This window comes from Mercenaria mercenaria, chromosome 3 (genome assembly GCF_021730395.1).
Source record: "Mercenaria mercenaria strain notata chromosome 3, MADL_Memer_1, whole genome shotgun sequence".
NCBI lineage: Eukaryota > Metazoa > Mollusca > Bivalvia > Venerida > Veneridae > Mercenaria > Mercenaria mercenaria.
In genome coordinates this window covers 92,678,436-92,695,404 of record NC_069363.1, presented here as the reverse complement: position 1 = coordinate 92,695,404, position 16,969 = coordinate 92,678,436, and the positions used below count along the sequence as shown (strand labels likewise).

The following is a 16,969-nucleotide window of genomic DNA, read 5'->3' as shown; positions in this document are numbered from 1 at the left end:
GCGTTAGCGCATGTTCATTTCGTGTTATAACATCTTCGGAATACGTTGTTACCGACGCCATACGGTGCTCGGGCACCAATCAATCCCTCGGGATTCTGCAGATGTTATAGTACGAAAAAAAACATGCGTTATCCCTACAGTAACAAACAACACTGAAAATAAAATAAATCGCGCAAAGAAAGCAAAAGAATTTTTCGTAATTGTAACGGACCTAAGTATATATATGAATGAACAATTAAATATTAATTAAATAAAAATGACAATTTTCCATTTATAATGAAGCATTTGTCATATGTTATTTTGAATACATTATTAGAAATAAAGCCCCAGGAAACATAACATGAAGAATAATGACTTCCATTAGTTTTCTGTGGTAGCTATCAGACACAGTGGTAACTTAATTGTTTTACGGTATTTATATTCTCAATGCACATTTACCATACGTGATATTCAAAAGAATAACAACTGAATTAAGATTTTATTAACTAGTATCAAGATGACAAGTACACAATGTGCCACTTTACATCCATCATTCATATGCTTCACATAGCATAATATTGTGTCTACAATATCTAAACTATTAGTCATGAGAACCTTCAAATCTTAACATGTTTTTTATCGCAAAAGCTCTTCACAACTAAGAAGAATATACACAGTCAAGTTTTGGTTCGACTCTTTAACTGCAGTTAAATTCAGCCCGCTCAGTTCATTCGCTTGTATTTTCCGAAGCATAACTAGTATATTCAAAGCTGAGCTCGCCACTAGAATCGGCACTGTTCATGCTATCAGTGCCACCGCTACTTGCGAAACTATCTTCAACTGATCGTTCACCTGTATTTTTCTCCGCTGAATATTCCCCAGAACTTAAACTAGAAATACTTTTCCCCCCAGATGAAGCAGCAGGTGCACTTGCCGGAATTTCTACGGAAGTGACGTAAGAGAAGTTAGAACTCTCGCCGTTTTGATCTTCGTCTGAATCTGCAAATTCTTCTTTAGGTAGTTCTCCAAACTCATCTTCGACCGAGCTCTCGGAGCTATCTTCATCTCTGACGCTTCCTGTTTTGCCACCACCAGATAGGCGTCCCGTATGACTATCAGCTAGCGCACAAATGCTACTGCATGCCTCTCTAATGATGTCAATGACATCAAGTATTCCGCTTGATCTTTCAAACGACGCTGACAAGTTTTCTACAGTTTCGAAGGACATGGAGCTTGGCTTACTGCTGGAGTGAGAGGCCTCATCGGATACAATACTGTCAAAAGAGTTTGGATATAAATCCTCGATTGAGTCGCTCGAGGCACTTGTGTCCGATAAAGAAACCATTTTAGCATTAGAATTTGGACTGACTTTATCAATGCTTTGCTGGTGTTCTCTAGAATCTGAAACACATTCCTGTTTAAATTGTTCACTACATATAGAATACAATGCGCGCAGAAAAGGGCAAAATTTGCCATCGTCTTCTGTCGATGAAAAACATCCAGCTAGATTATGGTTTTGTTCAGGTGAATGTGCGTTTTTCAGACCATTTTTGTCTGCACCAGTATTTGCTGACTTTTCTTTTTCACTTGATATTTGATGTGAGTTATTTATATCGTTATCGTTGTCGTTATCAAAATCATAATCAGGGTCTGTCGATGACTTTTCTATTATTTCTTCAGAAGGAGCCGCGAGCTTGTTCTCCGAAGATATGAACGAACTGGACTCGTCCGAGGATAACCGCATTTCGTTCTCGTCTGATGTTGACTGTGACAAATTTTCATCGGAAGATGACTTTGTTTCGTCTGAGGATGATTGTAACCCATTCTCGTCTGAAGGTTGCGAACCATTTTCATCCGAGGATGACAGTGGCCCATTTTCATTTGAGGACCATGATCCAGTTGTTTCTGCATAATTCTGGGAGGCAGAGTTCATGAAGTACTCTTCTTCATTTGAGGAAAGCCTCGAATCCGTTCTTTCCGAAGACCCAAAGGAGTCAATCGTGCCGGGATTTATGTTATTTCCTTCCTGCGATGAAGTGCCTTCCAAACTGGATCTGCCATCGTTGTCATTTTCGCCTGATACAAATTCTTTACTAGATGTACTTCCCGCCTCATTATTTTCGTTCGATCTGGAGTTTGAGGAAACCTCTCCCGAGTTTGAATCATACACAGAATAGCTATCAAACTTTTCACCGGACATACTTGTAAATTCTGATTCGGGAGATCCTCTGGATATATCCCCATAAGAATCCGATGTTTCTCCCAACTTAACAATATTTCCTTCTCTAGTAGCTGCGTCTTTCGTGTTACCACCTGAATTGACTGCACTATTTTCTGTGAATTGTTTAGATTTTGAACCGGAACTTGTTAGTGTATCTATACCTGATGCCGAATTGTCTCCCTCTCTGCCTCCATATAACTGATTTGTTTGTTTTTCATAGTTTACATTATCACTTTTATCGTTCTCATTCGAATTTGGCGGAATTGCACTGTTGTTTTTACTTGTCATAGATGCTTTATTTGGTGTCAACCTGGTTTGATTTCCATTTCCAGTGGAAGAATCTTCCCCGTTTTGAGGTTGTTTATCATTGTTCATGTTATTGTTTCTTTGATATGTTTTGTACCTTACATTGTTTCCTGGTTGATTGTTCTTCACGACTTGCTCGTGGTTTCTGTCTTGATTAGCACCTTCATCAGATGGACCGCCCTCACGTTGAGAGCCTACGTTTTCTTGTATCTCATCCGATATCCCTCCGCTGTTTGCAGGGGTCTTTGAAACACTCGGTGTGACAGTATACATATATGCGGAGTCGAACAAGGATTGCCCTGTGTCGAAACCAGGATGATTTGCAAAACCTTGGTCATTATCGTCTGCGAAATTCATCGGATCCGGCGAACCCGCAACATCATAAATCCCTGGGTCATTTCCAAATTCGTCGAAGTCGGCTAGATCATAATCAATTGTTGTTGTAGGTCCAGAACGTCTTGTCGTCTGCTCAAAATTAAAACCAAAGTTTAACTCTCTGAAAGTTGCTGTGGACGTCGGCAGTGCGTGACTGGAACCATACAGCGATATGAGGTAGATGACGGTTGATATGGCTGTGAATAACATCTGTGAAAAAAAAAGACATTGTTTGAGTTAAATTGTGGTAATTACAGATGAAATATAGTATCTCGAACTATCTTTTGTTGTTTGAAAGGATTCGAAATGATTTGCTTAGCTTACACTTTGACTCAAAGTTGACTACTAAAAGCAAGATTTATTTAACAGAATTTAAATTCTTGAAAATAAAAAAAACACTTCCAACACGAACATATAAAACAATCCCAACCAATCTGCTCAAAAAAAAAATATAATAAAAAACAACAACATGTTGGCAAAATGTATATGCCCATCACCATGAACAATTTTTATTTCGGAAATAATTGTTGCGTTAAATATAAACAATGTATAAAACTGAATTATGTAGGTATGCAAAAGTGAACGTGGCATACTTTTTTTTATTTAATTATAATAAAAATATATAATCCGTTTCAAAATGAATTTAGCTACCATTCCCGAAAGCTGTTAGGAAAATACATCTTCAGTATATTCATTTCATGATATATTCCAATAAAAGTTTTAAATAAAGGTAATGGAAGGTGATGCAAAAACAAATTTGCAAATTTCAAATCAAAACGTTTGAGCTATGATACCTTATGTGGACAAATAAGGAAAAAAATCTCACCTCAATATATCTGTGATGTGTCGGGCGTCTAAAATGAAAATAATATAAAGAAAATAGTCCATGTCTTGTTCTTTATCATTATAATTGGCATTTGATATCGTGTTCCAAATAGACAGGGATGGATTCGCGATTTCTGGGAAGAGGGGTGTCACCCTTCAAAATTTCTGGCAAAATTGAGCATTTAACAAGTATTGAAGCGCCGGATTTATTTCTGAGAAGGCAAGTCATGGTGAGCATTATTTAAAACCGTATGATGTTAGCCATTTTGTCAGTTATGCTATTCTTAGTTGTTTTAGGAGGTAGGAGCTGGATATACCCTCCCAAGTCCGCTGGAGCTATATCACTTAAGCCTATATCTTAGTAAATCAATCATGCTTGACAGATGCACGTGTAAAATCGTCTGAAACATGCGGGGCTTAAAGATATCCGTCAATCAAAGGGTATAGCTGAACATATTAAGCCTGGTTTAATCAGATTTTACTGAAATGTGAGACGAAAAGTAAAATTGTTAAGCTGACAGCTATATGGGGTCATTCTGTATTTCTTGTACATTTTACAAAACGAAGCACACGTCTAAACATTGCGAAATTTATAACTACAGTCACTGTGAACTGAATTTGATTCTGCACCTGAAGGCACGTTAATTTATAAGAATTACGCCCATAGAAACAAGCTGAATATTACTTGAATATTTTTCATGCGATAGGTCACAGATAAATGAAAGGAAGAAATAAAAAAGCCCGATATGAAATAAATTTATTAAATAATAATCATTAGTATTCAACTACGTATTGGCCCACTTGTTGCCACTATACTTAGAAGGCTAAAATCCTGTACTGGCCGTGCATTCTCTGCTCTTATTGACCCAGTTGAGTTTAGTATTGTTACATATAATAGGCGCTATGTATTTCAAAATAATCCATGTTTGATGTTGTTAACTAGCATAATGGTGATTTTTACAATGTCAAACATACAAATCATGAAAAATAACGCCATATAGAATTATACTGTTAAAATAATATTTATGAATAAGACGAGAAAATCGTGACACTACTATGGGCGGCGGTTACCGCCAAAATTAGTAAATATACAATCCATTCATAAATAAGTCAGTCACTGCAGTGCATTTCAACGCCGTCTAGTGTAAAACTCCATCCCGTCCAATATATTTACATTCAACACATTGTATTTTGAAACCATTTAATACAGAACTTCATTCCATCCATTTAAACATGGAACGATGCATTGAAAACATTGTTGCGATGCACCGTAATATGAAATCATCCAACAAAACATGAAACCATGCAGCTCAATGTGAAGCCGTTTAACACAACGTGAGTACGTGCAGTGTAAGATGAAATGATTCATTACAACTTGATGCTGTCTAATGCATATTGATACCGCTTTGTGTAATTGAGAGCGGTGTATTAAAACTTGATGCCATGCAGTCCCATGTGAAGACGTTTAACGCAACATGAGTTCCTGCAGTGTAAAGTGAGTTTGGCGCCGTCTAATGCATACTGAAATCATGTTGTGTGATTTGGAGCGGCGTATCAAAATTTGATGTCATGCAGCAAAATGTGAAACCGTTTAACGAAACACGAGTTTGACCTGTTATAAATATAAATTATGGATCAGTTTTACATAAAAAAAAACATCTTGAAATTTGTCCTAAAACCAACTTTGTGGTACTATTCTAACATTTAATTTTAAACAGTTTCTGCGATTTATCTGAATATTAAAAGGGACCTTACTTTCGTGAAACATCTTTCTTCTTATGTTAAGCATTTGTTGTTGTTGTTGTTGTTGTTTTGGTTGGACAGGGTCTTCTTCCGTTTTTAAACAATATTTCATTTAAGTTGGAAAGTCAGTTTCCTGGATTTAATACGACCTGTTAGGGGATCCGAGCGAGAGAACGTAGCAGATACTTGTGGGTATAAAGTTAATACTAGTATGAAATCAAGGAAACTGACTGTCCAACTTAAACGAAGGACTGTTAAAAAACGGCTTAAGATTTTCCGCCGCCACTCCCCTCCCTCTCTCCACCTCTAACCTGCTCGCTTAGCTCAATTAGGGTATCGCAGATGTACGGATCTTGGGGTTGCGAATCCGATGCCCGGGCTTGGCTATGTTCTCCGTGACAATTTGATACAAGACATTGTGTCTCACATCATTCGTTCTCAGATTCATCAAAGACCTATGATATACATTATAGGTCTTTGGATACATGTAGGGAAGTTGGCAGTTACCTGCTGAGAACAGGTGTGTACTGGTACAGAATCCAAGAACACCGGTTAGGTTAACTGCCTGTCGTTACATAACTGAAATACTGCTGAAAAACGGCGTCAAACCAAAAACAATCAAACAACTCACCTCCCCCCCCCCCCCCCCCCCCCCGACCCCGAAAAAAACAACAAACAAACAAAAATTGTGAAGTACATGTAAGTTTTATATACTGTCTAAAAGCATAAACATGTAAACATAAATTCCATAGGATTAAAAATTAACTCAATTTTGTCATTATGTTTTCTTTTACTGATTCTGTTTCCCGAATCATACTTCTGACAAAGCTTTAACTAAGAAGAAAGATGTTTCACGAAATAAGGTCCCTTTAAATATTCAGATAAATCGCAGGAAATGTTTAGATATTTACCACAAGGTCGGTTTTATGATAAATTTCAATATATATTTGTGAAAACAAGGAAGAATATCCAACAGGGAAAGCCACGTTCCAAATAAACAGCCTTCCCAAAGGCACACACGAACAACACTCACACACCACACATACAAACAAAATAAACACACAAGGACAAAACAAACAATACAGGAACACAGTGGGGCACCGTTTTGGAACGGTCAGTGGCAAAACCACCACTGGGGAGTTTAAACCGGTTTATGGTGCACCTAACCTCACCCTTAGCCCCATGTTTCAAGGTCACAAGACAGTGTAAATAAAAGTTATACATAGCTGCCAGGTGAAACCCTAACATACGTTAAGGCAACAGAAGGCACGTAATGTTGAACTGATCCAGAATCAATATTTATGAAAGGTCAAACCTATGAACTGATAGTCTTATTAACCTTTCACAATGCACGTACTGGTGTTTCGTTAAACGGTTTCACACTTGGCTGCATGGCATCAAATTTTGATACGCCGCTCCAAATCACACAACATGATTTCAGTATGCATTTGACGGCGCCAAACTTTAATGAATCGTTTCACTTTACACTGCACGAACTCATGTTGCGTTAAACGTCTTCACATTGGACTGCATGGCATCAAGGTTTTATACACCGCTCTTAATTACACAAAGCGGTGTCAATATGCATTAGACAGCGTCAAGTTGTAAAGAATCATTTCATCTTACACTGCACGTACTTCACATTGAGCTGCATGGTTTCATGTTTTATTGGATGATTTCATATTACGGTGCATCGCAACAAGTTTTTCAATGCATCGTTCCATGTTTGAATGGATGGAATGAAGTTTTGTATTAAATGGTTTCAAAATACAATGCATTGAGTGTAAATATATTGGACGGGATGGAGTTTTGAACTAGACGACATTGAAATGTATTGCACTGACTGACTTGTTTATGAATGGATTGTATATTTACTAATTTTGGCGGTAACCGCCACCCATACACTACAATGGATTGGGTATGTAGCATAAGAAAATTTGACATGCCATATGTAATTACTAATGGATCGCGATAATTTTATTTTATCGGTACTTGGTAAAATCCAAAAACAGGTAAAGTAGGTGTATTATCCGATAAGTGGTGTTAAATTTGTATATTGTAGTATTTTTAACTCTAAATACCACGCGTTTTGTAGTCTAGTGGACCGTGTGTTGGATTTATATTCTTTTTATGTATGGTGTAGGTTCGCGCCCTTCTTTTTTTTTTTATTATTATTATTATTATTATTTTTACTTATTCGTAATGTTTTTAACGATCGCGACATTGGTTTCATTCTCCTTGTAAGAGTTTTCTTTATTCATTTTACAATGTTAATAGATTCAACGTCTATTCTAATATGAGGTTCTGTGAAAAATGACAATAGGTACTCAGAATAAGTGCACCAGAAAATCATGATACAAATAGTTTTACCTGTATTCCTTCTCCAGGTAAAACATGCTGGAAAAATAAACAAGAGGGCCACGAAGGCCCTGTATCACTCACCTGACCTATTGACCTAAAGATCATCAAGATTAACATTCTAACCAAGTTTTATTAAGATATGGTCATAAATGTGGTCTCTAAAGTGTTAAATAGCTTTTTCTTTGATTTCACCCGGTGACCTAGTTTTTGACCCTACATGACCCAGATTTGAACTTGATCTAAAGGTCATCAAGATTAACATTTTGACTAAGTTTCATGTAGATACAGTCATAAATGTGGCCTCTAGAGTGTTAACAAGCTTTTCCTTTGATTTGACCTAGTTTTTGACCCCACCTGACCCAGATTTGAATTTGACCTATAGATAATCAAGATTAACATACAGACCAAGTTTCATTAAGATATGGTCATAAATGTGGCCTCTACAGTGTAAACTAGCTTTTCCTTTGAATTGACCTGGTGACCTAGTTTTTGACCTACATGACCCAAACTGGATTCGAATTTGACCTAAAGATCATCAAGATTAACATTCTGACCAAGTTTCATGAAGATACAGTCATAAATGTGGCCTCTAGAGTGTTAACAAGCTTTTCATTTGATTTGACCTAGTGACCTAGTTTTTGACCCCACCTGACCCAGATTTGAACTTGACCTATAGATCATCAAGATTAACATTCTGACTAAGTTTCATGAAGATATAATCATTAATCTGGCCTCTACAGTGTTAACAAGCTTTTCCTTTGACTGACCTGGTAACCTAGTTTTTGACCCCAGTTGACCCAATATCAAACTCATCCAAAATTTTATTGAGGGTAAAATTCTGACCAAGTTTCATTAAGATTGAGCCCAAATTGTGACCTCTAGAGTGTTAACAAGCTTTTCCTTTGATTTGACCTAGTGACCTAGTTTTTAACCCCAGATGACCCAATATCGAACTCGTCCAAGATTTTATTGAGGGTAACATTCTGACCAAGTTTCATTAAGTTTGGGCCCAAATTGTGACCTCTAGAGTGTTAACAAGCTTTTCCTTTGATTTGACCTGGTGACCTAGTTTTTGATCCCAGATGACCCAATATCGAATTTATCCAAGATTTTATTGAGGGTAACATTCTGATCAAGTTTCATTAAGTTTGGGCCAAAATTGTGACCTCTAGAGGGTAAACAGTCAAATTGTTGACGACGGACGACTAAAGACTGACTGACGACGACGGACACAGGGCGATCACAAAAGCTCACCTTTGAGCACTTCATGCTCAGGTGAGCTAAAAAAAGTAGCTCGTCCTGTATTCGAACCAGCACCGTAAGCTTACAAATCATACATGTTAACCACTAGACCACGCCGCTACTTGTATAGGTTTTGCAAATTTATGATATTTGTCATAGAATGTGTACACCTGGTTCCCTATTTAACTGTTACGGGTTGATCCAGTATTAGTAAATAAAGGCCACAGTTATCGCGTTTTGTTAATAAATGTGCTGCTTGTGAATACATTTATGTTGTCAAATATTGCCTGATCGCCCTTGCGCTTGCGGAAACATGTCTGAACGATGTCCTGGAATCTACTACATCTCTACAGAAATTCACCAAGGCTAATGGCGCTTGCACCAGCATGTCGCACGGACTTTGCCAGCTTCAAGTTGGCTACCTACGGCCTTTTCACAAAACCTAGCTAGCATAAAGTTAGAACGTCACTAAGGTGTTTCACGAGTAACGTTCTAAGTAGGTTGGTTTTAACTATCTATACCTAGCCTCTCAGTCTGCACTACATTGGTTTTAACTATCTATGCCGAAATAAAAATATATGATAATACCATAAAAAGATAAAATCAAGGACAAACTTTTAAAAGATACAGATGAAGATATACTTACGTACATCCGTGCGTGGGCGACAAAGCTGAATAACGCATTTCTCATTCTGCACTCTGAGCTGTTGCCGTAAGCACCAAGACATAACCTTGAAACTATTCTAAATTTTGTTTCCCAATGAAAAATATTCATTGGCAAACCGTCCTTAAAGCTGTACCGTATGTTTGATGCTAATTAATAATTTACAATCTAATTTTCCAGTTGTTTTTTTTTTTTTCATTTTTTTTTTAAATGCTAGCTTATGTACAAGTCTTGTACCAATATAAACGTAACATGTACCGAAATATACGACACTTGCACAGATATACAATTCTTGTACCAATATATACCATACATGTACCGATATGCGTTGTTTATTTATTTGGGTTTTACGGTGCTCCAACACAGTATAGGTTATATGGCGCCAAACAGGACTACAAATTTTGGTTTCACATCTCATTTACATCGAAATAAAAACATGAGGTATGGAATCAAAATTTGCATACCTGCTGGAATCAGAGTTACAGCAAAACCAAGTGTTAAGACCCTATTAGTCGCCTCTTACGATCATGCAAGGATAAGGCAGTGTGTTTGTACCAATTTATACAAGTCTTGAGGTGGGCTCCGTGGCCCGACTGATTAAGGTCGACAACTTCAAAGCACTTGCCCCTCACCGATGTGGGTTCGAGCCTCATTCGGGGCGTTGAATTCTTCAAGTGAGGAAGCCATCCAGCTGGTTTATGGAAAGTCGATGGTTCTGCCCAGATGCCAACCCGTGATGAAATAATGCATAGAGGAGCACCTGGGGGTCTTCTGCCACCATAATAAAAGCTGGAAAGTCGCCATATGACCTAATCTGTGTCGTTGCAACGTTAAACAAAACAAAACAAAACAAACAAGGGTGCCATAGTCACAAAATACGCCCGTCGTGACCTTGTTGACCTCTTAAGTGTGACCTTGACCTTAGACCTAGGGTCCTGGTTCTCGCACATGACACTCCGTCTCATGGTGGTGAACATTTGTGCCAAGTTACATCAAAATCCCTCCATGCATGAAGAAGAATGCTGCGAACAAAGTCATTCTTGTATCTGTCCTTTGGCCTCTGTGAATTTGACCATTGACCTCTATGTGTGACCTTGACCTTAGACCTGGTTCTTGCTCATGACACTCCATCTCATGATGGTGAACATATGCGCCAAGTTACATCAAAATCCCTACATGCATGAAGAAGAAATGCTCTGGACAAAGTTTGTTGACGCCACCCGCCCACCCGCCAAGGGCGTTCCCAGAATACGTCCAGTCTTTCAGATGGGCATATAAAAAACATTCTTGTACAGATATAAACAATACATGTACTAATATATATGATGCTTACACTGATATACAATTCTTGTACTATCACACTGGATAAATGATACTACAAAATGTCTGGTATGAAATGTACAACGTCTATGAATATCATAAACTATGTTTTCAATTATGTGACAGGATTAATGTCCCTTACATACAGACTTTCAGCAGAAAGCCTGGCAAATTAATTTGACATTTTACCATAAATTGTCATAGAGAAAAGCAAACTAGAATACCTATTGTTAACTTTTTATTTATGTGTTCTATTACACAGTCAACACACACATAACAATACTTCAATATCACTTTTAAAACAGTTTAATATTTTATTTACAGTATTTACACACCAATTTGTTTTTAATTTACACAATCCAATTTCACCAACACAATGATTCTAGTATACATACAAATGTAATTAGAAACACTTAGAATGGTTTCTAATTTTTGTTATGATGTTGTTTCTTGACAAAATTGGCAACCACACTGGTTTCAAAACGCAATAAAAAGAAATTGTACAAAATTGTACAAAGTTAGAAAAACAAGAGCACTGCCTTGCGGGTGCTGACGCTCATCTGATTTTTTTTGTGTAATAGAAATATTGTCCTACCCATGATTTTCTAAGTCTAAAAAGGGCCATCATTCTTGCAAAAAGCAGGATAGAGTTATGTTTCTTGATGTACAGTGTCCACTTATGATGGTGAAAAACTGTTGCAAGTTTTAAAGCAATAGCTTTAATAGTTTATGAGAAAAGTTGACTTAAACATAATACTCAACCAAGAAAATGATTTTCTAAGTCCAAAAGGGGCAATAATTATTGCAAAAAGCAGGATGGAGTTATGTTCTTGCTGTACAGGGTCAGCTTATGATGGTGAACAAGTGTTGCAAGTTTCAAAGCAATAGCTTTGATAGTTTAAGAGAAAAAGTTGACCTAAACATAAAACTTAACCAAGAAATCTGTTATTTTCTAAGTCAAAAAGGGGCCATAAATCTTGCAAAAAGCAGGACGGAGTTATGTTTCTTGCTATACAGGGTCAACTTATGATGGTAAACAAGTGTTGCAAGTTTTAAAGCAATAGCTTTGATAGTTTAGGATAAAAGCTGACCTAAACATAAAACTTAACCAAGAAAACTGATTTTCTAAGTCCAAAAGGGGCAATAATCTTGCAAAAAGCAAGATGGAGTTATGATTCTTGACGTACAGGGTCTGCTTATGATGGTGAACAAGTATTCCAAGTTTCAAAGCAATAGCTTTGATAGTTTAGGAGAAAAGTTGACCTAAACATAAAACTTAACCAAGAAATCTGATATTTTCTAAGTACAAAAGGGGCCATAAATCTTGCAAAAAGCAAGATGGAGTTATGTTTCTTGCTATACAGGGTCAGCTTATGATGGTGAACAAGTATTCCAAGTTTCAAAGCAATAGCTTTGATAGTTTAGGAGAAAAGCTGACCTAAACATAAAACTTAACCAGGCAACGCCGACGCAGACGCCGACGCCGACACCGACGCTGACGCCGACGCCGACAACCGCTCAAGTGATGACAATAACTCATCATTTTTTTTCAAAAAATCAGATGAGCTAAAAACTGTAAAACCATAAAGAAAACCTTTCTACTCATCTATACATGTGATTATTACATATTTAACAATTAAAATTAGCATCATATTTAGGTTAACTTATTTTCTTAGCAACATGTAAGACAGTTTGTATTCATACAAAAGTAGCCCCAAAACGGTTCTTGTGTCTCAAAGTAAACAACTGAAATGTATCAGCTTATAAACAGAAATCTTCACTGGTTTAAATCTATTCTTTTCTGAAGAGGGACATATAAATGGAATAAATTCATTTTATTTCCGCATAAAGGGTAATTTTCTATAAAATATTTGATCAACATATGCAAGTACTCTGTTCCCTCAAAATTCTTGCAGAGACTCTGGAATCGCAAAAACGGGTTAATAATATTTAAAGATCTACTTTTTTGTGCATTTGTAGATATTTAAGGATTAAAGCGTTATTTTTTCTGGGTTTAACCCACAATGGGACTTATTTAATTCAACAATTTGCGCTAAAAATTATTTGACAATTTGCGAAAAGTTCCAGTTGGTTTATATCTTTCTGAAAGCGAAAAAAAAGTAACATTTCATCCGTACATTTAAACTTTATGGTAGCTTTCTATAAAGATAAGCTTACCCCCCTCCCCCCACAAGAGTATCAGAAAATCAGTTCATTAATGTAAGGGTATATCGCTCTTCATAACATATAAATAGAAAAAACGTGCATGCATTAAATCATCTTGCCTTCACATTAAAAAATATAGTTCCTTGTTTTAATTTATAACAGAATTAAATCGAACTAGAAAATGCTTTTGTAAAAAAGCGCATGTCTCCCCCAATGCAAAGTCCTATAGGCAAGAAGTAAATAGGGGTCAGGAGCGAAAGTCAAAGAGACACTGATGGTTGGCTGCAATAGGGATCATGTACTTGGCATGTCCAGTCATCCCGCTAAATTTCAACACTCTTGGCCTAGTGGTTCTCAAGTCACTGTTCAGGCTCCTGTGACCTTGACCTTTGATCAAGTGACCTCAAAATAAATAGGGGTCATCTACTCTGCATGTCCAATCATCCTATTAAGTTTCAACATTGTAGGTCAAGTGGTTCTCAAGTTATTTCCAAAAAATAATTTTACATGAACAGGCCACTGTGACCTTGACCTTTAATAGACTGACCCCAAAATCAATAGGGGTCATCTACTCTGCATGTTCAATCATCCTATGAAGTTTCAACATTCTGGGTCAAGTGGTTCTCAAGTTATTGATCGGAACTGGTTATCAATGTTCAGTCCTCTGTGACCTTGACCTTTAACGGAGTGACCCCAAAAACAATTGGGGTCATTTACTCTGCATGAACAATCATCCTATGAAGTTTCAACATTCTGGGTCGAGAGGTTCTGAAGTTATTGATTGGAAATGGTTTTCCATCTTCAGGACCCTGTGGCCTTGACCTTTAACAGAGTGACCCTAAAATCGTTAGGGGTCATCTACTCTGCATGACCAATCATCCTAGTAAGTTTCAACATTCTGGGTCAAGTGGTTCTCAAGTTACTGATCGGAAATGGTTTTCAATGTTCAGGACCCTGTGACCTTGACCTTTAATGGAGTGACCCCAAAATCGATAGGGGTCATCTACTCTTCATGACCAATCATCCTATGAAGTTTCAACATTCTGGGTCAAGTGGTTCTCTAGTTAGTGATCGAAAATGGTTTTCAATGTTCAGGCCCCTGTGACCTTGACCTTTGACGGAGTGACCCCAAAATCAATTGGGGTCATCTACTCTTCATGGCCAATCATCCTACGAAGTTTCAACATTCTGGGTCAAGTGGTTCTCTAGTTATTGATCAGAAATGGTTTTCAATGTTCAGGCCCCTGTGACCTTGACGTTTGGCGGAGTGACCCCAAAATCAATAGGGGTCATCTACTCTTCATGGCCAATCATCCTATGAAGTTTCAACATTCTGGGTCAAGTGGTTCTCTAGTTATTGATCGAATGGTTTTCAATGTTCAGGCCCCTGTGACCTTGACCTTTGACGGAGTGACCCAAAAACAATAGGGTCGTCTACTCTTCATGGCCAATCATCCTATGAAGTTTCAACATCTGGGTCAAGTGGTTCTCTAGTTATTGATCGGAAATGGTTTTCAATGTTCAGGCCCCTGTGACCTTGACCTTTGACGGAGTGACCCCAAAAACAATAGGGGTCGTCTACTCCAGCAGCCCTACAACCCTATGAAGTTTGAAGGTTCTAGGTCAAATGGTTCTCCAGTTATTGCTCGGAAATGAAGTGTGACGTACGGACGGACGGACGGAAGGACAGACGGACAGACGGACGGACAGGGCAAAAACAATATGTCTCCTGGGGGAGACATAATAAAAATTCACAGTATACTATTACTTCAATTTTGATCAGAAAAAAAAAATTTTCACTACAACTGAATGTTCTTTTGAAATCACACTGCTGATTTTGTGATAAAATCTGGAAAAAACAACAACACCATGTTGTGTATGTTTTTGTGAATGATGTCAGGTCATTAATGCAATCTCGAGAAAAAGGTTGCCTTAATATTACTGCATCAATGTTGTTTATATGAATTTTTTCTGACAGTTAATGTAAACATTACTTCAAGTTTAAAGATAGAAAAGATATTAGGCCATTTGATTAAGGAATAAATAATAGTTACTTTGTCCAAGATTAGGTGTTAAAAATGAGTTAATAGCACTACTCTCTGTTGAATCTTACAGTTACATTCTGTAGATGGCTGTCATATACATACAATTCACATCTGTATGAAGAGACACCTTTGAAATCTAACAGAAGAGCATCTTCTTCAGGACATTTTTTTCTAATTATTTGTACAAAATGCAAAAACATTGTATATTTCAAACTTTTGTATTATCTTTCATTGGATGATCTATAAACAAACCATAATTTCCTGGCCTTAATTTTTTTTATGTAATACTATGTGCCATTCAGAAAGCAAAGCATAAATGAAATAAGAGCTGTTTGTAAAATACATATGCCATCTATCATGACAGCCTGATCCATTTTCAGTCCTGACATCACTTTGACCTTAACCTTTGACCTACTGACCCCCAAAACAACAGGGGTCATCTACTGACCACAGGCAATCATCTCATGAAGTTTTAGCATTATGAGACAAAGCACTGTCTAATTATTGATTGGAAACCAAATTGTCTACAGACCAGCCTTCAATGAGCAAAACAATTTGATATATCCTCTTTCCTTGAAGGATGGAATAAAAATATGATACTTCCAGTAAACATTGGAAGTGTTCAATCAGAAGAAAGTCTTTTTTAGGATTATTTTTAAAAATTTGTCACATGACTAACATAAAATGCTAAATAATCCAAAATATAAATGATTTACAAGTTTGATCTGAAATTTGATTCTTGACTAAACTTAGTGATTATCAAATTCCTATATAATGTATGTATAAAATTCAAACGATTTTTAAAGGCAGACCTGCAAGTAGACACAGCACTCTGGCTGTTTTCAGTTACAATAAGAACTACTATTGTCTCTCAGCTAGTGATTCACATATTGTGGTTTTTAGTCTATTAACAAAATCTCTGAAATGCTCAAAAAGTCCTGGGGTATATTTAAAGCATCTATCCCACAGAAGTCTTCAAAATTCAGTTTTAAAAAAACTGTCATAAGCTTGCGACTGCATGGATGTTTCTCCTTGTCTTTTATCGTGCCAGCGTAGTAATTAGCTGTGCGCACATCTCAAAGAACTCAAGCGTGTGGTGACTCTTTGGGTTCTCATCTACATCCATTTTCTCATCTGAAATCAAAACATAAAGACAATTTACTATCTTGACAATAAGTTCATACTCAATACTCCTACCAAAGTACTCTTGAATTACCTAAATCATAAACTGTTAAAATAAAATTGAATCTACAACAAAAATGGTGATTACATGAAGCCATTGTATAAAATGTCAATATAATGGTAAATAAAAGACTAGAACTCTCACAGGAGTGACGAATAATACCCCACAATATGGCCTTGTCACAGACGTATAGCAACTGTAAGAAAGAAATGGCCACAAGAAGGTGGAATTTAAGTAAAACAAGAGCTGTCACTAATGGTCACAAATGCCCATGCAGCACCTTGACCTTTGACCTGGTGACCTTGACCTTTGACCTGGTGACCCCAAAGGCAGTAGGGGTCGTGTACTCAATAAGTACTATCAGCATGTGAAGTTTGAAGGTCCTGGGTGCAGTGGTTCGCAAGTAAAGTGCCTTCATGCAAAAAGTTAACGTTGTGACGAACGAACTAACGGACGGACAGTTGAAAACTAATATGCATCCCTTCGGGGGGCATAAAAACTGATGGTTTGTAGCCCAAGTTGAACTTGACTTGTATTTT

General features: G+C 37.1%; 2 protein-coding genes across 18 annotated transcripts in view; both read right to left on the bottom strand.

The window, feature by feature from the left end:
* Window positions 1-706: 706 nt before the first annotated feature.
* LOC123523351 (GATA zinc finger domain-containing protein 14-like) lies at window positions 707-3,091 on the bottom strand. The gene has a single exon (XM_045301036.2). The coding sequence runs from the start codon at window positions 3,089-3,091 to the stop codon at window positions 707-709; it is 2,385 nt and encodes a 794-aa protein (XP_045156971.2).
* Window positions 3,092-15,535: 12,444 nt separating this feature from the next.
* LOC123524031 (5'-AMP-activated protein kinase catalytic subunit alpha-2-like) overlaps window positions 15,536-16,969 on the bottom strand; it is a 79,784-nt gene continuing 78,350 nt past the window's right edge. For all 17 annotated transcript variants that reach the window (XM_053539302.1, XM_053539306.1, XM_053539303.1 and 14 more), the window contains one exon: window positions 15,536-16,381. In XM_053539302.1, the coding sequence (XP_053395277.1) occupies window positions 16,287-16,381 (95 nt within the window). In that variant the 3' untranslated portion in view covers window positions 15,536-16,286. The remainder of the gene's footprint in view (window positions 16,382-16,969) is intronic.

Bases quoted from the DNA above. Each gene is read 5' to 3' on its own strand.
- LOC123523351 (XM_045301036.2), bottom strand. From the start codon at position 3,091: ATGTTATTCACAGCCATATCAACCGTCATCTACCTCATATCGCTGTAT.